This window comes from Brachyhypopomus gauderio, chromosome 12, assembly GCF_052324685.1.
Source record: "Brachyhypopomus gauderio isolate BG-103 chromosome 12, BGAUD_0.2, whole genome shotgun sequence".
NCBI classification, from domain to species: domain Eukaryota; kingdom Metazoa; phylum Chordata; class Actinopteri; order Gymnotiformes; family Hypopomidae; genus Brachyhypopomus; species Brachyhypopomus gauderio.
The window spans coordinates 19762213-19786668 of record NC_135222.1 but is presented as its reverse complement, the minus strand read 5'-3'; the positions used below and the strand labels follow the sequence as shown (position 1 = coordinate 19786668).

Here is a 24456-nt window from a genome sequence, read left to right as displayed (position 1 = left end):
AGAATGATAATTAAAACGGTCCATTACGACATTGTGTCCTGTCATGAGTACAGAGGCAGTGGAATAAGTGAGCAGGGGGTGGGGGAAGCATGTCAGCTGGATTTGATGTGTGGTCTAAGATGAAAACAGAAGCAGCCTCTCTCAAGATCAGCTTGAGGAGGTTCTATTTTAACAGCACACTTACCCCTAGCTACTCGCAACAGGATGCAACTCACATATTACCAACACTACTGTCCAAACCATCAATAAGAACAGCCTATGCAATATTTGGTATGTTTAGGGACTGGACATGATACATTAAAGTTGGAATGGAGGTTTCTCACTTAAGAGGTATGTATCTTTATGGATATCTGTGTTCACTGCTTTGTTCAGCTGGTTGAGGCTTTCTGCCAGACTTGCAGCTTCTATTTAATTTTACCGATCAGACAATTCTTGGAAAATTAGCTCAGGTGCTTTTTAATTAACACTAGTTCTTTTGTGATAACACAAGTTCATTATTCAACTGATAGCAATGTTATTGTGATCTAGGAGAAGATATTTGGCATTAATATGACATAAATCACTCATGGTAATAGCAAGGCTCCATTTTGTTTCCCCAGGAAATGGCTTCAGTAAATTTTAATGTAGCTCAGAGTGTTTCAGAAAATTTGCCCAGTCAACAAATGGAGGACAGTGAGTGGCTCTCCCTCTCCTACCTACCCAAGGCACAAAATGGTGGTCATCATGGATACCCCGCTCCAAGCCTGTCCATCGACTCTGGAACCTACTCAGCTGATCCTTCACAGATGATTGACAGCAGTGACAGTAAGGCACTTTTACCACAGGTTAATGGCCAGAGCTTTTATGAGTGTACAAATTAATTTTGAGAAGTCATTCCGAGTCTCAACGCCACTTTCCGTTGCCTCAGACTTTCGGGACGACGATGAGGATTTTTGTGACCAAACCAGCATGAATGGCTTTTCTGAAGAAGAGCTTCTTAACATGACTTTTGAGGCATGTGGGAGCGCAGGCAGAGGTAGAGTGTGCTTTTGCCTTGCTGAAAGGTTTGTGTGGTATCAGCTGTGTATGGCAAACCTCAGAGGTGTCTCTCTCCAACAGGACAGATCTTGGTCTCCAGCGTAGTGCAGTATCTACGGGCCATGACGGGACACAGTCCTGGACAGGACAAACTGACCGTCCTGAAGTTTATGCTTGATCCAGAGGACAAGGATCCTCTAATCAGCAGAGACACCTTCCACGCCACTATGAGAAAATGGATTGCTCAGTGTAGCCAAGACCGGTGAGACATGATTACAATTGGTCTTTAACAATAAGTCTGCAGTGAAAAAAAGTGCAAGATATGAAAAAGTGCACATTATTTAATTTATATACTAGCTTTTAACAGTTTGGGCTAATTTAAATTGTTAAGAATTTGTGTTTAAGCAAACTTTATTGATTTGTAGATTATGTGACAACAACCTGCGTACACCCGGATTAGACTCAAGCAAAGGAGCTGGGAATGGTAAATTTCATATCAGGAAGTCTTATTATGTGCCATGAGCTTTGCATTGTGTTAATGTTGTTTTCTTCTATGCTTATTCTCCTTCAGTAAACGAAACCACTTTCGCAGTCCAAGCTGAATGTCATCGGTCAGTGGTCCTCAAGTTTTTCTCATGTCTCATGGCGAACTAAATGGTGATGGGAGGCCCATTTTCCACTGTATCTGTACCTGTTCTTTGGCTCCAGTGAATCGAGTGATTTGCTCACTTTGGTGTCAGAACTGAAGCAGGCTCAGCACAGCCTGAGTGGACAGAACTGTGTCCTCCTCAACACTCTGTCCCAGTGTGAGGAAACAAACCTACAGCTGACTTTGGAGGTATCTGAGCTACGCAGCAAACTAGCCAGGTACTGGATTGTTGTTTTTCTGGAGCATATGTGATTGTAATCATTAACTATATAGTGGCACAGCATGTGTTCTCCCTATGAATCTGCCGTAAAGAGTATTGAACTGTCTTCCATGTGTTTGTTTGACATCACCAGTGCCCAGCGGTTTGTAGCGAGGGCACACGCTCAGTCGGAGGAGCTGGAAGAAACCAGGGGAGTCGTGAGAGAGAGTCAGGAGAGAGCCGCCAGGACTCAGGCCCAGAACCACACACTGGTCCGCCACATTCTTCCTAGAGCACTTAAACCATTACTGACGGGGCTTTGGGCTTCTGGGTAGCACCGTTTAAAAAAACACAAAAAGACTTTTTGCTGGCTTAATGGTTCTTGAGAGGTCATTGCGACCTGAACAAAATGGTGATGTAGCAATAATATTTAGAGAATTCGAGACCCGTCAGCTGAAACTGTGGCAGTGCTGCAGTAGTGTGATAGTGCAGAGACTTTACAGCCTGACATATTAAAAATAAAATAAAAAATCATCACTACAACCTCCATTGTCATGAAGTGAGGGAATGTGATTTTAACTTCTGGTGTAGTGTTGAGTGGCAAGAAAAGGGCAGTCATGGCCTGGTGGTTAGGGAACTGGACTTGTGACCGGAGGGTCGTGGGTTCGATTCCCAGACCTGAGGCCATGACTGAGGTGCCATTGAGCAAGGCACCTAACCCCAACTGCTCCCCGGGCGCCGGGCTAGGGCTGCCCACCGCTCTGGGCACGTGTGATCCACAGCCCTCTAGTAACCACTAGTGTGTGTGTGTGTGTTCTGACTGCACAGATGGGTTAAAAGCGGAGGACAAATTTCGATTGGGGTGTAAAAATCACAATTGACAAAATATGGCACATTTACATTTTTTACATTAAAAACTATTCTTTGATAACTTTTTAGAAGGTCCCTTTGAAACTGTATTATCTGACCCTCAGTGAAATGTATTAGCTGACCTAAAGCCTTACAAGTTTTTATTTTAAAAGTAGAGCTATTTAGATGTAATGATTGCTGCTGTAACATGCAGTGGTTTTGTTGATTTAACTGAAGGGCTTCTACTATTGTGCTCATTATAATCACAGTGCTTTTCATCTTTTAGATGAAGGAGAGTGAACATTTGAAGGCCTACATCAAAGTCACCGAAGAGATGGTATAACTATTTATATATCTATAAATATTTGTAATTTAATCATGTAGCAAATTGTGTGGCATACCCCTAAATCTTCACTGTTTTTCTGCAGAATGTTAAACTAACACTGGAGAGGAATTGTGCTGAAGACCAGCTGAACAAACTTAGCAGAGCCAACGGCAGCATTAAGGTGAGAGGACCTCCTGAAAGAATAGGCCATGGGTCGTCAGTGGAGTTTCACTCCTAATTGTGGTTCTTCACTGATCACAGGAAGAACTGAAGGAAGCTCGCATGTTCCTGGAAGTGAGAGAACAGGAAATGACCAGGGTGAGCAGATGTGTTCACTATATGAAAAGCTATTCATGCAGTTGTCAATGACCACTGAAAGCCACATTAACGCCAACACATTGGTACCAGTCGTCCACCAAATATGTTGTAAAACAGCTATTCAACTTTCTAAGAAAGGACAAGAACATTAAACTAGCTGTTTCATTGTTTTTTTCTTCTTTAACAAGCACAGTTTAATGCTGTCTACTTTTAATATAACTAGATGATTAATCATTGATGGTTGATGATTTTTGATGCTTATGATTTAGCGATGCTACATTACATTGTAGGCTACTCATCATGGCCTCTGCCTACTTACACTAATTTTTTTTCAGAATCACATTACACTGCAGAACTTGAAAGACACATATCTTGAACAATACAAAATTATCGAGGTAATGCATTTCCAGCATTCAAACTGAAATCAAAGTAAAATATTAGCCCCAATTATTTGAAGTAATGCAATGCAATGCATAAGCCAAATTCCACTGAATTATATTTGGCTTTGGTTTTCAATTTTCAATCTCCTGTGTCCACCTTTAACATGTGACATAAGAACTGAGATAAGAATTGATCAGTCAGAAAATATAAACATGTTGTCTTGCCTTCCTCATCTGCTATGGAAGAGTCTGCAGTCTGAACTGCTGAGATTACAAGAACTCTCATATCAAGCCCTCTTGAGGTAAATCCCAGGAACTTGCCTATTTTATTGACCTATTTGGTATAAATGTCTGGACTCACATCATTACGTCCATTGTGTTCATCATTATGTTTGGTATTAATTTTGCTTCTTTTTATTGCAGGATTGAGAAACATTCTTTGAGTTCTTCCAGCCTGCAGAGAGGCTGTGTGCCTAACATCTACTCCCTACGCCATGAGATACTGGAGGCTCAGTCGGTAGTCCTCTCAGCATCTACTCACTGGTGCTTTATCATCTCCCCATGCTGAGTTTAGCACCAGCACATTTTGAGCACAGTGCATGTTTTGATCTGGAAGCAGGATCGTCACAGCACATGTCAAAGCCCCCAGGGTCTAGTGTCCTAAGATCCGCTTTTCTTTGATGGCAGGGGACGTGTGTGGAGGAGAACAGTGGCTCACTGCTGGAAATCCTGCCCCCTAGGGGCGACCGCCAGAATTTCACCCACAATAACAAGTTTGCAGATCTGAGACACGACATCCACATGGCGACATCTGAGACTGTGAGAGGAGATTATCAAATATATGTCTTCACAACATGTTGGCTGACACTGATAACATTCTGTCATGTAGGAGGGATTTGATCTTTGTCTATTTTACTTACAGATTCTTGCATGGTAAGAGTTTGTTTTTTATTTCTTTTCCAGGGTGCTGTCTGCGATTATACAGGCAAAACGATGGCACGAACAAGCTCCAAACAGCAATTTCTGACAGTGTGAGAAACATCGTCTCTGTGTAGTCCCCCCTGAAGAGATTTTCATTTGAGTCTGAGGGATTTCATAAACAGTACCATTCCTCAGCTGTGTGTGTGTGTGTGTGTGTGTGTGTGTGTGTGTGTGTGTGTGTGTGTGTGTGTGTATGTGTCCCCCTGTTGCTGTGGTTGCAGGCTAAGCGAGCTAGATCTACCACGGGTACTGTGGGAGGACCAGGAGCTCAGGCTGACAGAAGCCACGCAGAAGGCCCGCGGGGCGGCCGGCGTCACCTGGCGGAGGGCCCTGAGGCTGGGGGCCGAGGGGAATCGCATGGCTGGAGAGCCCCAGGAGGCCGCCAGGGCCTTGCAGGAACAGGTTTGGCCCCTAGAGGCTGAGATTAGCGCAGCCAATCGGGAGGCAGACACGAGAAGGCAGAGGCCCACCGCAATGGAGCGGATGCTGAGCGCGCTTAGAGATGCCCAGAACCGGGCTGAGGCACACAGGGCAATTCAGAGGAAGGACGTGGCAGTGGCGAAGGAGCTGACCGGTGACGTGAGCGGAGGCAACACGGACCGGCAGCACATGGTGGCGGCGAGCATGCTGAAGTCCCTTAGGCAGGTGGAGGTAGCGGTGGGCGGAGCAATGCATGCCACCCAGCTGGTCGACCACACTGAGAATGGGCAACGGGAGAGGATGGAGGCTGTCAGTCAACGGGTGGAGGAGGCACTTAAAAGAAGTGCAGAATCTGAAAGACAGCTCAGTGCCCTAGAGGGGCAAGTCTCCTCTAACACACTGGTATGTTGTCATAGTCACTGGTGATACATTACCTAAACATAACGATTTGGGCCCAGTCGTCAACGCTAAACACATTTTGAAATATTCACATTATTGTTATTATAAATACTCACACATTATTATCAAAACAATAACCAACAGATAAACAAGTTTGTGTTATGATGTAACATCCAGACTTGATTTTCCAGTGATTTGTAAATAGGCAGTAAGAATGTGGAAGTTTTCCCAAATCAGTGAAGTGCATTGTAACTCTTTTGTTTCTGAAATTTATCCTCAAGTTCTCTGATATTTCTGCCCACCCTGATGTGAGATCAGTGGATGACAGCTATACGATGGGAGAGTCCACCGCTCACACTGAACTGGAGTCAGTCTCTCGCCCGTGCAGCTCAAACCCAACCTTTCTCACAAATGGTAGTCACGTTTTTTTTTTTTCTGTCACGTTAAAAAAAAAAAAAAGCCTGCACAGAATGTTCCTTATGATAGTTTTTGTTTTTTCTTTAGTATAGGAAGCGAGATTGGGTCTGTGTTTGCTTCTTCCTGTCATATCCTCAGGGGGTTTTGTGGCTCAAACCAAGAACTCCTGAAAGACACCGAGTAGAGAGTTCAGCTCATCTGGTGCAGATTGCTCTCACTTGTGAGAAGCAAGATCAGATGGCGAAAACAAAACTGCTTTCAACATACTGTGTGTTGCTATGCTTAATTTAACCATGCATTTATCCATGTACGTGTGCTGCATGTGCGCACGTGTGACGTGATGCAACTAATAAGACATGATCCTCACCCTAGCTCCTCACGTGACTCTTGTGTTCGCTGCTTCAGTGGGGTTTGCATTTGCATGGCAAATTAGCAGGAAAATCAAGGCTTACACGGACATCCTGTACCATGGCAACCAAATGTGCTGAAGGCCATTTCAGATGGCATGTTTATGCTGGCTTCCTCCAGGAGCTCATTGAGAAACTGCACTGTTTCACGGAAATAGCCTTCAGAATTTCAACTTCTCTGGGAATTTTACAGTGGTAATTGAATAAGGTCTTCTAATCATTTGCGAATATTAAAGGAGTGTGCTTGTGACTATAGGTCTTATAAGTCAGCCATTAAAAACCTCAGCACTCAGCTACAGACTATAATAAATAAGTCATAAATGTTTAATTCAAACATCTGTATCCTTTATCCTTGTCCTTGTTTAATTATTGTCATGACATCAAAAAGTTTTCTTAGATTTAGTTTGAGTATTCATAGTAACTATAGTAAAATGTCCTTTCACTTCATAAGCCTCACAATAACATTTGCAGTTAATATATTGAGATTCAGATCAAATGCAAAATAAGGATGACACACATACATTATTACAGAACGACAATAATCTAAAAGGTCAAAGGGCAGCTAACCTCATAAATATTGACCATGTACAGTATACAGTCCTGTGCAAATGCCTTAGGCCACCTTCAGATAATGTATGTCATTATAGAAATAGTATAATTACCATGCCAATATCTTTATTACAATACAAACAGAAAAAACGGGCTTGTGACAGTGTGCATTTACTGCTTATTTGCCAGTTGCAGTAGTCAGAAACTGGTGATAAATGCTGTTGAATGTTTGATGACTACATACCAGTGATGAACTACAGATTTTATATCTTGCAGCATCTTAAGGTACATACAGAAAGGCATCACCCTTGTAGAACAGCAGGTCTAGCAGGGACAGTGTGGACCACAGAGAAACCAAATACAGCCTGTTTCTTTCATGCCAAAGGCTGTGTTTCCAGAACAGTCTGGAAGTCTGCGGGCAGCCATTTATAATAGTGAAGAGCTCTCCTTAGCACACTTCACACAAACAACACATCTCGCAGTGGATGTGCGCAGTGTGTTTGCATCTTCTGAAGTACAAAAGACGACTCCGCTCTGATCTCACCAATAAACTTCTTTGAACTAGGCATAAATTATGGGGCTTCATTATCAGCTGATCTTCGATCCAATCGTGGTTTGGGGGTGGGGTGGCGTCTAAATATCAGCGATGCAAAACATGCGTGAGTTGGCGTTGGTGCCGTTGGATATGGTGCGTGTTTCGGACTAACTGGGCGACTGCCGCTCAACTCAGGAAACGGCACAATGGGGCCAGTGTGATGAGGCCACAGGCTTTGAGCCAGAGGATCAAGCACCTTGTGTAAATGGTTGCCAGGTAATTGTTGCCGTAGATATGGAGACGGGGGGAGAGGGGCACAGAGGGAGAGAAGAATCTGAAAGAAATATGGAAAACCCAACTGCCAATTAGATGTGTGGAGGCTCCATCAGTGTATCAGGGTATTGGGCAGGATGGCTATTGTAGTGCTTTTTAACACCACAAGATGCAAATGAAACAGGGAGTTTGTGACTACCTCTCTTCAAACAGGTGGCTTGAGTCTGCACACTGGAGCCAAGGATTATACCCACAAGGTAGGAGTTCTTCTTATGACCTTTCACGTTGTTTTTACCAGAATAGTTTGCAGTATGTGTTTGTCATAACTTTCACCTTTGATTGTGTCACCATGAATTCAGTTGCTAATTTATGAATCAGTGATTGTTGTGACAGTAGAGGGGGTAGAGACATTTTGGGGGAGTCACTAGGTTTTCCAAAACATTTCTCAATCTCAGTAATTTCATCAGAACACTAAGTCCTCTGAAGTAATGTTAAGAATTATTTTCCTGTCCTACAATCAGCCCATAACAGGCTGCTAGATTATATATTTACAGCAGTGCATGCTTTGTTCTAAGCCAGCTCATTAAACAGGTATTTAAAACCGGCTTCTTTGGTACACAGACTCATAAAATATAAATGCTTTTGATTGCATGTACACAAAATATAATCGTCAGGTATTCACCTCAGCTCACATGGTCCCAGTTATGGGCCCCAAGCCATCAAAGATGTGTTTAGCATGGGTGACCAGGCATGTCTATTTACTGAACTCTTTATTCATTTCCTGTGCAGTGAGATGTTATTTTGGTGATGTGTTGAGAAGCTCGGCAGTTTCCTCAGTGATTTGAGGGCATTCAGGGCAATGCTTCCGCAGAGCTGCGGGGTTTTTACCCCGCAGTCGAGCTGAGAGGAGAGCAGGGTGGAGGGAGGAGGGCAGGCAGGCGCCTGCTGCGGGTCCACAACGCTGGCGGTCTTCAGCCGCAACTCCTCTGAAGCGTCAGGCAAGAGAGCACACAGCAGGAGCAGCCGGGAGACGCAAGAGAAGCCTTCTCCTTAAATGGTCAAAGCTCCCAGGAGTTAAAGAGAGGCTGGTGGAGGGGAGAGAGGGAGAGGGAGAGAGAGAGAGAGAGAGAGAGAGAAAAAAAGAATCATCGAGGCAAGGAAAAGCTAGAGCGCTGAAAGGCACAGAGGTTCACAAGGGGAGACGAAAACAAGAGCTGGGATGAGAAAAGTGTTGTGAGGCAGTGGAGGTCTGGTGGAGGAGCATCTGTGGACGCTCAGGTACTGTTGGAACATGGCTGTTTTGTGTGGAATTATTGCATGAGCATAAGCTATCGAGGAACTAGCCTTGCACATATGTGGATGTCTATGCTTTCTAGATTTCAAATAGAGATACAGAACTCAGGTCGGCTTGAAAAATGTGCTGTTGAAAAGTCTCAGGGACCTTGAAGTTGAAGTTAACTTGCATGGCTGCATTTGGACAGCAAGCATCCTGCTTATTGAATGTGGGAAACTTTGAGAAAGTTAATTTCATTCAATTCTAAAAGCTGGGCTGTGTACAGTTCCAGGCCCTACCGCAGGTCAGTCTGCTGCCTACACACATCAGGGCATCTATGTTTGTTACCGATCTATGATCTATGGCATCTTCATGTTTTGGTGTGTCTTCCTGTTTTGGTGCGTCTTCCTCATTGGGCTCTGAACAGCCTATGTTTCATACAGCCGACTTTAAACAGCTGAGGGTCAGCTTACATGGGCTCTCTCGTTCTCATGGAGCCTGAGCAAACACTACCCTGAGACCACCACAGATCCCAGGGGACCCGGCAGCCAGAAGAACCTCCATGTTTTCTCTGAATTTATTTTCATCTGAGAGCTGACCTCTTCTGGTCATGGATAAGCAGGGACCTGCTAAAAATAGCTCTGGTCAATGAAGTGAGAGAAAGAGAGAGAGAGAGAGAGAGGGAGAGGGAGAGAGCGATGTATTCCCATCAGGAAGTAATCGTAATTCGATTACACTGCGTTATTCATCTGTGTACCATGCTCAGTGGCTCACTGGGCGATAATGCTCCAGGAATCCTGCTGGTCTTTGAACTATAGGTCTCCAAACTGCTCATTGAACCACTGAGACATAATTTTGAAGTCTCGGGTTACAGATCATGTCTTCATCACTGTGGCTTCATCACATGGCTCTCGGAAACACTGCAAAATATGTAACCGCTGTTTGCATTTGAATCAGTCAAGGCCTAAGATTAAAATAAGCTATTTATATCTGGTTGAATTGCACAAGAGCTGATGATTGGAGCCAATGTCATATTTGTCTTAGATCTTAGTGCCCTGGAAGATAACTCAATAAGAACACAGATAAGCTTATAAATACAGTTTTTAAAAAGGTTACAGAAAGGTTATTTCAGTATTTTCAGTCTTGTGCATAACTGGATTATGTCTGGCTGTGTGACTGCATGGTGTACCACTACAGCAGTAAAGAAAGTTTTAAAAAAGCAGATTCCTATCTCTCATTCTCATCACAATCATTCCTTTAGCTGTCACCATACTGTCTGTGTATTTGTTTGATTTGATTTTATATAATAATTGCTTAATTTGAGAGTTTGAGAGTTTTTGGGCTTTAGCTTCATAAAGCTGGTATGAACCACATCAGTGCAAACCTACTATCACTTACCTTAAGATACACCAATATTATCATATGGAAACCAGGTGGAGTGGTTGTGATTTCTAAAAAGCTGTTAATGGTGATGGATTCAAAAGGTTTCATAGGTGTTATAACTGACCATTTTTTTGTAACTACAATTGTTAAGATGTTTCTTGATGCTGAATATCAAAGATTTCTTCCATCTTTTGGTCCGTTATTCTCATGACTCTCGTACTAACATCAGGAAAATGCACAAACACAGGCTGTATCACAGAGCCTTTTGAATGTCAGAGTAGATTTGCTCCAGAACCAATCACTTTAGCGACAGCCAACAGGAAAGAGAAGCCATGCTTTATGATCTTGGCTGTTTTGAAGGTCTCCATGGTGATCCCGCATCTATGTTTCAGAACTACGCAAACCACGAAGAATCCCAGGACACGAATGACCCAACCCAGACCCCGCAAGCTAACTCGCTTGACCTGTGGGTGAACTGCGCCAATACAGTTACTTCTGAGACCTCTACATCAGGTACTGGACATTAGTCATATTTCATATCCGACTACATTTATCTACTGGTGCACCTGGTTCAGTGTCTTGTCTCTTGTCTTTATAGGGTGCACCAATAAAGCTTCATTTTAAAGTCAGTATGACAAGAGTTCACCTTCTTAACGATGTTGGTTCCTCTCTGTCAGACCCTTTTCTTGTGGGGTTGGTTAATGACCTGAGCTCACCAGTTCAGAGCACTGGCGAGAGCTGCTCAGCTGTGACTCAGAGCCCCTTACCGGAAACTTCCCCCGGACCAGCCTGTGACAAGTTCTCGGACCGCTTCACTCCAGAGAGTGTAGCCAGGTTAGTGTTTACATTCTTCCAGGTCTTACAGGACTAGTCGTGTGTGTGTTTATGTGAAATCCTTGTCGGGGGACGGCCCATGCTAGGTGAGACTGTGCAGAAGCTGAGAGAGTTTACACTGTCGCCCACCGAAGCTCCAGTTAGTCACTGTTGCATTTAAGAAGTTCCCGCAAAAATCTTTTTTTTTTTGCTTTTAGCTTGGAGTGAAAGGTCCATCTGTCATACTGAACAAGTCCACATTTTTCTTAGGTAATGTAAGAGGATATGGTTGGGTTGAATGTTTATCAATTACACGTGGTGATGAATTGATTCTACTGACGCCTTTTTAAATGATATCAGCCACTGCTTTCTGAATGCATCAATCACACTGGGATGTAACTTCTCTCTGCATCAGCCCAGACGAGCCAAGTTTTGGTGACGGCTTTCTATCAAAGTCTGAAGAAAGGGAGAGCGGAAACATTCTCTGCTCTCTAGAGGAAGCTGCTAGTGACAAAACCTCCAAGACAAAGAGCAAGACATGTCCCACACGTGAGAGGGGAGACATAGAAGACAGAGAGACCGTGTTAATAAAGTCTGGAAGTCCAGAATCAGAACTCAGTGAACGGACTCAGGTCTTTGAGCTTGCGGACAAGGAGATACCTTCAGACCCAGTGCACTGTGGGAGTAACCAACCTTTCGATACACCTAACCTTAGCCCAAGCAAAGGCGTTTCAGAGTGTGGTGGGAGGTGCAAAGAAGAATCACAAGCCAGTGGGAGGAGCCAACTGTTAGAGTCTGGGAAGGAGGCACATTTTGATACATCAAAAAGTGGGAGTGTCCAAGTATCTCACTCTGAACCTACAAACTCTGCTGCAGCAGTAAATGTGAGTACTTGTCATCTTCAGTAATCGTCTTCATTCTTAATGAATGTGTTTGGGAACAAATTCCAATGTAAAAAGCTAAGATTTATTTTGGGGTAGCTGCAATTTATGGCAAAAAATCCCGCAAAAGCTTGTTTAGTTCAGACTTTAGTTGATGCCTCTCTTCTTGTTAGAACCCTGATCACATGTCTCATGTTTGTAAACGTGCTGGGTGAGAATGTTGAGGAAGGACAGAGTTTAGATTCTGGCGAACTACCAAATGCTCTTTAACTACAGGTCAGTCTTCAACAAATACATTCCTGAGCGACTTAGCAGGTTATTTAACTAACTTTTCATTTGCCTGAGGATTATTCCCAGATGAATTCAACTGCACGTTGATAAGAAAGCTCAGCGGAGACCAGGCACTTCAAACATGTGGTAATTACTCAAGACTTTGTTTGAAAGGGGTTACACTGGTACAATCTCACCCAGGCTTAATAGGCCAATGTGTCGTTCAGTCTATACAGAATGCATTCTCAGAGGTGCCTCTTCCTTTTAGGGATGTTCATCTGCTAGGATGTACATTTCAGTAGGACCCTCGTTGAAGAAAATGAAGGATTGTGGACCAGGGGTTACCCATGGCAGCAAATAAAGAGAGTTAGTCATAGTGACTTTAGGAATCAGAAGAGCTCATCTAGTGAAATGTGCTACACATACTTCATGTGCTCCAGATATCTCTGATGTTTCTGGATGTGTAACAGTGCCGTCTTCTCAGTCTGTTCATGTTGATTCAGTTTAAATAGATGTGCTATATTTAATTTCTAAATAACTTGTATGTACATGTATGAGAGTGTAATGGCTGGCCTTATATTCTGTTAACATTGTTTTCATTTGTGCAGTTGTCTGTACAAACTCTGACAGGTGTTATATAAAATATGATCTGGCTGTTTTACTTACAAGAAACTTGTTTACGTGCTCTCTCTCTCTCTCTCTCTCTCTCTCTCTCTCTCTCTCTCTCTCTCTCTCTCTCTCTCTAAGTAGTGTTATCTCTAAGAAACACATTTTTTTCCCATTTTGTTTGGGTTAACAGGAAGCAGAGGAAAGTTTTTTTTAGCCACAAATAAAATGAGAATAGATGGAACGGTATTAATAATCATTCCTCTGGGAACATGATGCCATGCTGACCAGCTCTCTCCTGCAAGAAGGCAGTAGTATGCAAATCTTTCTTATACATTTAACTTGCAGCTTCAAGTTATGACCAATTTCTTTATGTTGTTAAGGATTCATATATCTTATATTATGTTAGTTAGTGAGGTCTTTTTCAATTGCTCTCCTTCAAGTTCATTTCTGTGCATATACAGTAAGTGATCTGTGTATCAGAGATGCCATCAATTTTACAGAAAGCACATGAGAAGCCATTTCCTCTTGGAGGTTTCTGGCAGATCGAGGGTGATGGATCTCAGTGATAGGGAGAAAATAGAAAGGTCTCGGGGCAGGCGAGACAGGCAGGGGAGACACAGTGGAGACACAGTGGAGACACAGTGGAGACACAGTGCCCTCAGCAGCCAGCTACCAGGAGAATCTCAGCATGCAAAATCATGATTAAGCCTCTCCATGTGTTGTGATTTCCCCAAATATCTGCGTCGACGTGCGTGGGTCATCGTCCTGCAGCACGGACAGGACGTCTCTGCTGCGTGTGGCGCGTCAGGCTTGCGGGATAAGCGAGCTCCTCCGTGGCCTCTCCTCTGTGGGGCACCACAGTCCCACACCCCGTTCATCCTCCCAGCCACCAGCTCTCGCCGGCCCGCCGCCCCCGCCATGCCCACCCTGCCTGAGGAAGAGGAGGATTCTGCTGAGGAAGTCGACAGTTCCTCCAGTTCACCCTCCACCGTGAGTGACCTTCTGCCTCAGGGCCACACACACACACACACACACACACATAAACATACACACACACACACACACACACACACACTAACACACTGCTAACATAGCAGTACTATCACCTGCAATTTGGTATACAACAAAAATAATGTGAATAATCATTCAAGCTTCATCTGAAGTTGTTTACATTGTGACTCACATGCTGTGTTGTTTTTTCATGGTAATTTATTGACTATCACTCACTCAGTGTCACGAGGTTTGCCTGTAGTGTTCCCTCAAGCTCAAATATTGTGTTGACACCTGGACCTTTTAAGCAGAGTGAAGCGAGGGGAATTTGAGGAGCTCTGTAATGTGTCGTTTGTGTACCTCTGTCACATTCTCTCCGTGACTAAAACCATCTCGCTATCTTAACAGTCCCAGGAAAGTACAGGATTGTCTGTACTGTTTCATTCTTGGAGCCCAAAACGTTTCAGACATCAAAGTCTCTTACAGTCTGCTGTTCCATTAAGGAAACTGTGGTACTCTTGAGAGATCAGAGACATCCCCCACGGACACTCGTAAAGTTTAAGGTTCAGATAGAATTTCCCTCAAGGACCACACTAAACTCAAGAAATCGAACCCCAGACTTCAGACATTCAGCCTTCAGGCCTACCAAATAAAGGTGGCTGTCGTTGATGAAAGAGAACAAGATTAACACTCCTTGTCATTAGGTATTGTTTAATTGTTATTTACTGTACTGACTTACTGTATTGATGATGTCAACCGATGCTCATCGCATCACAGCGGAACCGAAAAAGCAGCTCATCTCTCCGAATGCAGAAAGGAATAGAAGGTTGTACCATGAGGGGATGGTTGCTAGGAACTCAAAGAAGCAAGAGAGAAACAAATATGAACTGTCAGAAAGACTGATCTTTGGAAAGAGACAGGATGTGATTACAGCAGGCTGGTTTTCCCAAGGGACAAGCTTGGGTATGCGTGTTTGGAGCCAGCTCTCAACGGACCGATGCTGGGCTTTCTGAGGACGTTGCGGAGATGTTTTAACAAAATACAAATGGAAAATCTGTCCAGCTGTTGCTAGACCACCTGCTTAACCAGTCAGTTTATGATTCTTCCTTAAATAAAAAAAAGTCTGCTTGTTTTTCTATGTTTTTCTTACATTTTGTCAAATGTTATGGCAATGCAGAATGTTTGGGCTTGAAGTCTCTATATGATTGCTACAGTGTCATTTAGATGTGAACAAATACATTTTAACTTTGATGTGCTAATGTGCATATCTGCTAATCGAGACAGCTACAGGTGATGTGCTAGCCTTGCTAACGTGGTTCTAACTGTCATTATTTTTGTTTGATTGTGGATACAAATATGAGTCAGTGAGAAGTGTCTGTCTTTGTGTTTTTTAGTACATGCCGGTTGAAACCAAGCTAGTCAAGGTGACTATAGCCCCCCCTACAATCGTCTTTCCAAGACAAGTAAGCAAGCAGGAACCACGTCCCTTGGAAAAAACTAGGTTTGTTTTATCTTGCCTGTTTCCATTAAAGAAATTCATGCTTTACCAGTATGTGGCATTTCAACCAGAACAGCTTTTGTTCCATTCAATGACGTGGCTTAAACAGATGAAATGGGAGGCAGATCTTTTGCTATGGTTTCAATATGCATGGAATGCATTGCTCTAATATTTATGTTTGCCATCTCAGACCAGTCAGCCCAAGACCTCGGCTATCAAGAAACACCAGCACCTCTGGGCCCCTCACTACAGTAGGTAAGGCACTTCAAATTAGGGCCCACATGGCACATGGAAAATAGATATAGTAGATAGATAGCTTCATGTACTTGTGACCCAAGAAGTTTGTCAATTACACCGTTAATGATTTATGGCTACAGTACACAGTGATTTCCAGTAGAGCCCTTGTCTAAATTTGGTCAAACATGGGGTCCCCTCTTGAGGCTATTTTGGAGAAGAAATTTCAAGGGTCCAAGACAATTTTGCTTTGATTGGAGTTTGTTTTGGCCTGATGCCCTGTGTTGAGCTAAGACACAGTGATACAGATGATCTGTGTGTGTGTGTGTGTGTGTGTGTGTGTGTGTGTGTGTGTGTGTGTGTATGTGTGGCCTTGCCTTCCTGTGCACACGCATGTGTGTCGATGCTACAGACAACGATGGCCATGTGATAAACCTGGCGATGGATGAACTTCCCGACCTGCAGCTGTCCGAGGAAGACAGGCAGAAGAACCTGGAACTGCTGGAGGAGGCAAAGAAAGTGAGCGACCGTTTCCTGACCCGTAGAGGGCGCCGTTCCACGTGTAGCCTCACTGACTCGCCCACAGGTGAGCACAACAACCCGTAGACCAACAATCCTCCACAGAGCAAAACAAGAAGAAATTTGGTGCGATGCAGCACGCGCAGTTTGGAACGAACTTTCACATCGCTTGTTTATGTGGGTTAAAAAAAAACACTTGCGCTGTGCTAAACCTCGAATAATTACAGTTGCCTTGTCATTAGGAACAGCTAATATTCTCTGTTATTTACATGTGACCGGGGCCTGAAATGTTTATTTGAATTTCATTGTGATGTATTTCCTTTTGCTGACAATTTCTTCGATCAAACCATATCATTGTTTAAAGTGTGCGTCTCTTCTCCTTGAATCTCTGAGAGCCTCCGTAGAGGAAATCATAATTCTTCCACCCTGCCTCACACGAAACCAAGTGTGCAGTTGTGAACAGGGTCGTGATCAGGGTCGTGAGTAGGGTCACCAACAGGGTCATGAGTAGGGTCGTGAGGAAGGTCGTGAGCAAGGTCGTGTCTGGTGCAGCGTTGGTGGTGCGTGCAAAGCTGCACCTGGTCACCGTGAGTGCATTTTAATTACAGGTCCGTCGCCCATGGCAACACCGGGCTCGTCTCCTGGGCCCTCACGAAACAGCTCCCTCTCAGCCCCCCCACAGACAGGTAAACACACCACCGACAATCTGTTAGTACTGAACGCTCATTACCACCCTGATTTATGAACTGTAGAACATTTATTCTCCTTTTCTGCTTTGTGCTTTTCACATAGCTTTGGTTACAGATGCAACCCCCCCTGCAAGTTCACCCACGGTGGGTATGGATGTGATTAATAATGTGATTTTATACACCATATCTCTCGTTTACCAGTGAAGGTGCCATGCCTGAGCTGTTCCAAGAAAATTTGCGTAGTAGTTTTATTATAGCAATGTTTTGCTTTTGTATCTGTTGTGTGGGCAGCGTTTGGAGGTGCCTGCTGTGTGTGACCAGGGGGAGGCAAATAAAACCGACCATGAGGTAACACGCGCAGTCTGCTATAGTCTTTCTCCTCACTCCTATTTATGTTTCCTTATTGCATCACACTGGTCCGCTTGACTCCTGCTCCTGTGTAGAGTTTGAGGAAGCTGGTGGACTGGAAGCCGTCCGAGAAGCGCAAGGTGTCCTCGGGCACCCTGGCTCCTCGCCACACCGTCGCGGTGGCCGCCAGACAGCCGGCCGCAGCCCAGAAGGAGAACTCGGAGAACCTGAAACCGGAGAGTCTGGCCCCGGCGACGGGAGTGGCCAAGCCTGTCCCGCGTCCGGCCACCCAGCAAGCGCCGTGCACGGCCGAGATCAAGACCATCGGCACCTTCCCTCCTCTCATGAGGGCCGTCTCCTGGGATACGGTGGGCTGCGTGGGTGGGAGGAATGCATCGCCAAAGGACGATGAGGGCCTCGCCTTCTCCGAAAAGCTGAAGTCTCCTGGGTACAAGGACTTCCCAGTGGCCCCTGTGAATGTCCAGAAACTGTCCAAACTGCGAGAGGTATTGTTGGACATTTGTAGTTTCACATTACAATTTTTGGCTCATTTGGGGACGTAAATTAGGGGACGAAGAGACAAACAATCACATTTCTGTGACGGTGACGGTCTGAGGTGGTCAGATTATTACAGCCACAGAACTCATGGACCTGTTTTCTCTTCACCCAGGAGCATAAGCTCATGAGAACCCAGAGCATCTCAGGATCAACGCTGCCAGATCTGAGTGAGACGACCGAACAAGAACGAGGTTGGACCTCATGTGACCTCAATTTTAGTACTTCCTGTTGATTCAGACCATGTGTATACAAGCTAAAACATTAAATGTTTAGTTAATCTATACTGCTTGTATTAGGGGGGGGGGGGGGGGGTGCAGTTTCTACATCACACCAACTGGAACTGTTATGGAACTGTTTAAACATGCTATTACATGCACGCACCAGAAGATGGCGTTTCATGCATCATAGGTGGATAGACAACCCAGATCATTAGATAGCCAGGAACAAAAAGAAAAGCTTTGAGAGGTCCATCCTGAGCAGTAGCAGGTCTCCTTTCCCCAGCCCCCTGCTCTCCGACAGCCGTCTCCCCAGCAGATGAGGAGGCGAAGGAGAAAGCGGACGCCATGCCCAACATCTCCGACATCATGCTGCGCAAGCTGAAACTGCACAGAGGCACTACGGTGGCCTGGTGAGCACACTCTGCCCTCGCATTCTGAGCAGTCCCGCATGTATTCACAGCATTCGGGATACGTTCTTATCCAGAGCGACTTGCAGGCATCAGCAAAATGTGACACAGTCATATATAATTACAGTGGATAAAGGTCTCTGTGTTGTGTATATAAGAGTGCTGGTCACCATCGGAGCAATGGCTTAAAGTCTGTGTGGTGTGTGTTTCAGTGCACCTCCGCTCACAGAGAAGGAAGTGGAGGTAGGTGCTTCATCATCTTCTCCGCACACCTTAACACCTCACCACTGCGTGTCAGCTCTCCAACCCCACCTCTCTCACCACGTGTGGGGCAGGAATGAAAGTCATTTTGGCCCACCGGAGCAGAGTTGATTAAACCAAGCTGTATATAGGAGGGATTATGGGCCCGATTAAGGGGATGTTCTTTTTCATTACTCAGCGATGAGTCAGAGTGGCTGTGGCAGGCACTGCTGATTCTCAGCGCTGCTTTGCAAGGCCTTACACGTGCTGTGTCTGGACGGAACACCGTGTCCATGTGACCGGGCCTGTTTTGAAGGCACTAATGCATGGAAAGTCCGTGGCCTACGCCGTGTCTGTGCTCCCGAGCCCGGCTTAGTTCGCAGGGCCTTAGCGGTTTCCTGCCGTGGAGGAAGTACAAACATGCCTCCTCTGTGGACTGGATGAGCTCCCAGGATGACGCCAGCGAGCCGGACGGGGTCAAAGGTCGCGCTTCTGCTCCCCGCGACCTCCCTCTGACATCGCAGGCTCTGTTGCTCACGCTCCCTATGCTTTGATCATCCCATCACAGCACAAAGGGTTTGCAGGTCATTTCTGTGCTCTCCCCATATCCACAGCCACTTTGATGTCGTGCCTAATGGGCCCTTCAAACAGACAGACGTTTGGAGTGATCCTGGATGGCTTTCTGGGTTTACAGGGTTAATTAGCAGACATAAACATTTTCTTTTTCTTGGTCCCATCACGTGGCATTCAAGCCATGTCATTGGTCTTGAACTTGCTTATGAGGGTACGCGGGTTTCCTAGCGTGGGCGGTCGCCTCTCTGTGCTGGACCGAGCGCTCACACAAGGTCCCTCTCTAACCCCCCCCCCACCCCAGAATGCCTTTGTGCAGCTGTCCCTTGCCTTCCGCAACGACAACTACACGCTGGAGACGCGGCTGAAGTTGGCAGAGCGTGAACGCAACCTCACCGAGGAGAACACAGAGAAGGAACTGGAAGAGTTCAAAAACTCACTCAAGGTCAGCCACGAGGAGGAGGAGGAGGAGGAGGAGGAGGAGGAGGAAGAGGAGGAGCAGGAGATGGGGGAGGCGGAGATGGGGCCAGCCTGCCAAGTCCACAGGTTTTATTTCTCTTTTCTCCTGTTTGGCTTCGTGCTTTTCAGGGTACAGCGCCGCTGTGGCACAACGCGGAGCAGAGGGAGTCCTACCAGAGACTGGTGGAGACCGTAGCAGTCCTGCACCGGCTGGCCACCCGCCTCTCCAGCCGGGCTGAAATAGTGGGAGCCGTGCGGCAGGTGAGGCCCGCCATGCCCTACGCAGCAAGCACCGATTGGTCACCCGCCTCCCCTGACCTGAACGTTGGCCCAGAACATCATGACATCCTCATGTGTTTTCCTAAGAGCACTGGGCCCTCTTTGAGGATCTTAAGCTGCGCTGGAGTGTGTCTTTTTCCAGAAGATAAGATTCTGTTTGTGAAAGATTTAGCTCCATGTTATGCTTGCCCTTAGGTTAATGAACAAGCCAAAGTAAACAGTGTGAATGGAGACGTCCTTCGTGGTATGTCAGTTGCCAGGGGCAACACTATTAATGTTAGATTCTGCATGCCTCAGAGGCAGCAATTGCAGTTACAGTCCTTAACGTGCCTTATTCTGACTTACATGTTTCTGGAAACCATGGTTCTGACTTACATGGTTCTGGTAACTTCTCTGGAGGGGTGGCTACCTTTTCAAAAGCTATGGCACCACAACAGCTAAATATGAAAGCAAGCAGAAAACTGTTTCCAGTAAGGAACCATTACTCAAAACAATTTTGTCGAAGTTACATCATACTTATGAGGACTTACATGGTACAGTGCTGTCTTATAACTATTTGGGACTGCAGTGTCTATGTACATCACTGACGGGTCAGTAACTGTGTGCTTATATGTGTATGTAACATTTCTCGCTAGACATTTCTTCTAGTGTATTCTAAACTATTATGATACCTAATTTCATGGCTTTGTTCATGCAAAACAAGAGTAAAATAAGTGAAATAATATGTAGTGTAACGCCTCAAACAGGATCAGCTCAGTGCCTGATGTCTTCAGTAACAAACCCCCACTGGGGACTGATCATTGCTTGATGAGAGGCAGCTCTCCATTCTGTGAGCTTTGTGTTACTCACCTAATTGCGTTCGTGGAGCAGGAAAAGCGTTTGAACAAGGCCACGGAGGTGATGCTGCAGTATGTGGAGAACCTGAAGAGGACCTACGAGAAGGACCACGCTGAGCTGATGGAGTTTAAAAAACTAGCCAAGAACTCCAACCGTTACTGTGGCTCCATGGAAACTGGAGGTGATTATGTAGGCTGTAAAGCTGACACACTTGTACATAGTCTACTCCGGTGCTTGGATTCTGAATGATCTAATGTGTTTGTGCTCTTCTGATCTAGAGGATGGTATCGTGCGCCCATTAAGACCCATGAGTAATGCATTAGGAAAGGTACAGTGCTGATGCCGTCCTGTTTAAGTAAACAATGGGGTACAGTGGCTACTTGGCATGGCGCCAGGAAAATAACCCGTATCTGAGACAGTATTTTTCATAATTCAAGGCTTTACCTCGAAGGAGAGTCAGCGTGGCCGTGGTTCCCAAATTTAACCTCCTGAACATCCCTGGTCAGAGCCCAGCCACAGTGGGGCCCAGCCCTGGCCCTGTCTCCGGTCCCGCCTCCAACCCCGCCTCCAGTCCCGCCTCCAGTCCCGCCTCGGGCCCCGCCCCCAGTGCCAGCATTTCGCCTGCTGCCGCTGGCCCCGTAGCTCTTCCTGTACTGGTGAGCTCCATTTCAGTGGCCTCTTCCTGCGTGTCACAACAGTGACCTCCAGTGTGCGTGCACTGGGTGATTGATGATGCTGTATCAAAGCTGCTTTCCCATTGGCTTAGCTTGCATCGACCGTGGATCAGAGGAATGTAACCTTGACCTCTTACTGCACCTGGGCAGGGATGAAATCGTAAAGTGGCTTTGTGATTTTGTGATCCCACTGTCTAGTGTGAGGCAAACAGCCTGAGGAGCGAGAACCCCATGGACCCTCCACCGCAGGGTGCGGGTGAAACGTGAGTACATACTTTCATATATTTATGCATACATGCACGTGCACAGCCACCCTCATATATGTTCATGTCTTCAGACTGCAGCTTTTGCGATGCTGTATGCTGGTTTGTTATGTGCGACCCGTATCATTTGGTCACTAGGAGCAGGAAACACTGGGCCTCACAAAGGACCAGAATTTATGCAGCTCTCCCAAATTTTCAACAAGCTCTAAATAGCAATGGAGCGTTTCACAAGAGCCCGATCCCCAGCCGGGTTTGCACACTGTTCTGAGAATGAGTCCAAACATTTGGGCAGGAGTGTGTGACAGGCACCAGGCGCTGGGCTACTGGTTAATAAGGTACAAGGTCCCTCATGCCATACGCCCATGTCGATGATAGGATATGCTTTGAGCAGGACGTAGACCAGTACTCCAGTTCTCTTCGCAAACAGTTTATTGGACGTTTCGCTCCATGAGTGTGTCCCACTAGTATAGTCAGTTCACCAGTATCAGCACGGAACTGGTCCATCATGTCCACCTGTGTGTTACTGTCTCCTGTGTAAACCCCACTGTTGCTCTCTGGGAAAAATTCAGTGGGAAAAGCACGGCGGAGCGGGATGGTGACACGGCCACCCCGCCTAAAGGGCCCTGCAGCCCGGAAGAGATGAGAGCCCAGATCAAGGCCAAGATCGAGGAAGAAGCCTTCAATAAAGGGTAAAGCCCTCCGCATGTGCATCAACACACAAACTCACCCGCTTCCTCAATACAGCTTCCACTGCTGAAAACTGACTGGTTGGCTCATACAGGCAAATTTACAATAAGGCGGAAAAAAAAAACATTTAATCATTTAAAACATACTAACCATGCCATTTTAAAGCTGTACACTTGTGACTGAGACTTTTGGAGAGGTAGTTCTATTAGGCAGGAAGGAATACTTCCTTCCTATTGACATGTTGATGTCATTCATTCCAGAATATGTCATACATTACGTCACGTATGACTGAATTCTTGTATGTCATGCATGTACTTTTGCAGGTATCAGGAAGGACTGAAAAAAATTAAAGAGCTTCAGGAAGTCAAGGAAGAGGAAGAGTCAGCGGAAGAAAAACAGCTGGTGTCAGATCAGACAGCCGGAGAAGCGGAAAAAGAAAACAAGTCAAACAGGTAATCAGACATTAAGCTTCTTTTAAGCAACATAATGGTGAATGCACGCGTGGATGAGCTACACTGCCTAATTTCAACACGGCACCTTCCTGTTTCAGTAGGTATGAGGAAGCGTTGGAAGCCATTGACCGGTTATGTCCGACGATCTTCAAACGCAGCTCCACACTGGGGAGAGTCCTGATCTTGTTCATAGGCTTGTTCATGTTGGTCAACCTCGTAAACTTCTTTAGTAACTACTATGGAGAACATGGAGACACGTCGACGAAGTCTGGTGTTCCTGGGAAGAAGTTTTTTGGGCTGCATGTGGACTCCAAGAGCAGACCCACCCCAGAGTAGAGCAAGGGGTGCCCAAATCTGCATCCAGACACCGATCTGACGAGTTGGCTGGCTCGGCTGACTCAGAAACACTAGTAACTACAGTCAGAACTGTTCTAGAGACGCTTTTAAACTGCAGTAGCCAAAAATCACTAAATTCCTGTTGTTCTTTAAGGACCAAGCACTCATAAGAGAACCATCATTTCAGTGTAGATTTATTTAGGTGTCGTATAGCACCTAGATGGAAAAATGTGGCTTTAACATTGACAATCAGCTGATGTTACAGATATATATATATATATATATATATATATATATATATATATATATATATATATATATATATATATATATATATATATATATATAATCTTACCACTCAAACCTTACAGCTCAACTTCTCAGGTTTAAGGGATGAAGCATTTTTGAGAAATTCAGTATACTATTTAAGTGATCTTAAATCCTTTGTATGTTTTTTTTTTCCAATGTCTATATTGTTTTACATTCCAAAGTAGCTCCTTACGTGCAATACTTTGCAACACATGATTGAACTTTGATTTGATGTGTTGGACTGTGTCTTTAGAGCACAATGGTGTGAGCGACTTCTCGTTTTAGAGTGCACTTTCAACTAGCATGAGAGATTTCTTTCATCCTTTTAGATTTTTGCACATGTGTGTTGACGGTTGTGCCACTCAACCTCTTAATAAAGGTGCCTTAAAAACAGACTCGGTAATTTCACCAGGGGTAACTGAATATGTCTTACAGTTATTTTTGAACATTTTTATAGCTGTGTATTTTAATGTTATTAGACAAAATTGGGAACTTCATGTCAGAGGCCTTAATATGTTTCACAAGGCCATATACTGTCATACTATTTTGACCACTGCCTACTGTACACTTACAATTAAGAAGACATAGCAAACAGGTACATTTCAAACACTGTGGCAAGTGCAGTGAGATAATTTAGCTGTTATGCCCTGGGGTTCCATCTTCTACAGGGTATGGATGTTTGTGGCGTATGTGAAACTTCACCGTCAGGTAATATGCAAACTTCAGCAGTGGACAAAACTGGCAAACTCATCTCCATAGAGTTCTGACTCACTGATGATGGGAGTGAAATGGCTGACTTATGTTTCCCTGAGCTCCAGTGCTACTTGTATTTCCTCTTAACCAAGACATGATCTAGTGTGTGTGTGTGTGTGTGTGTGTGCGTGTGTGTGTGCCTGTGTGTGTGTGTGAGTGCGAGGTGAAGATGTTTTCCTGGATGTGGAA

At 45.1% G+C, this 24456-nt stretch overlaps 1 protein-coding gene across 3 annotated transcripts; it reads left to right on the top strand.

Moving 5' to 3' along the window:
- Positions 1-647: 647 nt before the first annotated feature.
- On the top strand, positions 648-23479 carry mrvi1 (murine retrovirus integration site 1 homolog). Of its 3 annotated transcripts, none has more exons than XM_077023625.1 (41): positions 648-804; positions 908-1015; positions 1099-1279; positions 1443-1501; positions 1589-1628; positions 1726-1884; positions 2020-2137; positions 3001-3051; positions 3143-3220; positions 3301-3357; positions 3693-3752; positions 3984-4039; positions 4161-4254; positions 4425-4556; positions 4701-4768; positions 4940-5540; positions 5819-5951; positions 7932-7975; positions 10767-10887; positions 11052-11208; positions 11603-12071; positions 13719-13937; positions 15332-15438; positions 15626-15690; positions 16082-16255; positions 16797-16874; positions 16981-17021; positions 17169-17225; positions 17321-17731; positions 17896-17974; positions 18285-18411; positions 18621-18651; positions 19523-19663; positions 19807-19938; positions 20827-20974; positions 21072-21121; positions 21231-21449; positions 21666-21730; positions 22300-22419; positions 22741-22869; positions 22968-23479. In XM_077023625.1, exons 1-41 carry the CDS (start codon positions 663-665, stop codon positions 23203-23205), a joined length of 5559 nt encoding a protein of 1852 aa, XP_076879740.1. In that variant the 5' UTR covers positions 648-662; the 3' UTR covers positions 23206-23479. The 3 variants fall into 3 exon arrangements, with proteins under 3 accessions (XP_076879740.1, XP_076879739.1, XP_076879738.1); XM_077023624.1 differs by having other exon boundaries at positions 18270-18411; positions 22971-23479; XM_077023623.1 differs by having other exon boundaries at positions 18270-18411.
- The last annotated feature ends 977 nt before the right edge of the window (positions 23480-24456 follow it).

Coding starts and splice junctions, on each gene's coding strand:
- mrvi1 (XM_077023623.1), top strand. CDS start 663: ATGGAGGACAGTGAGTGGCTCTCCCTCTCCTACCTACCCAAGGCACAA. Junction 4,255..4,424: donor AGATACTGGAGGCTCAGTCG/GTAGTCCTCTCA, acceptor CTTTGATGGCAG/GGGACGTGTGTGGAGGAGAA. Junction 16,256..16,796: donor CCTCACTGACTCGCCCACAG/GTGAGCACAACA, acceptor TTTTAATTACAG/GTCCGTCGCCCATGGCAACA.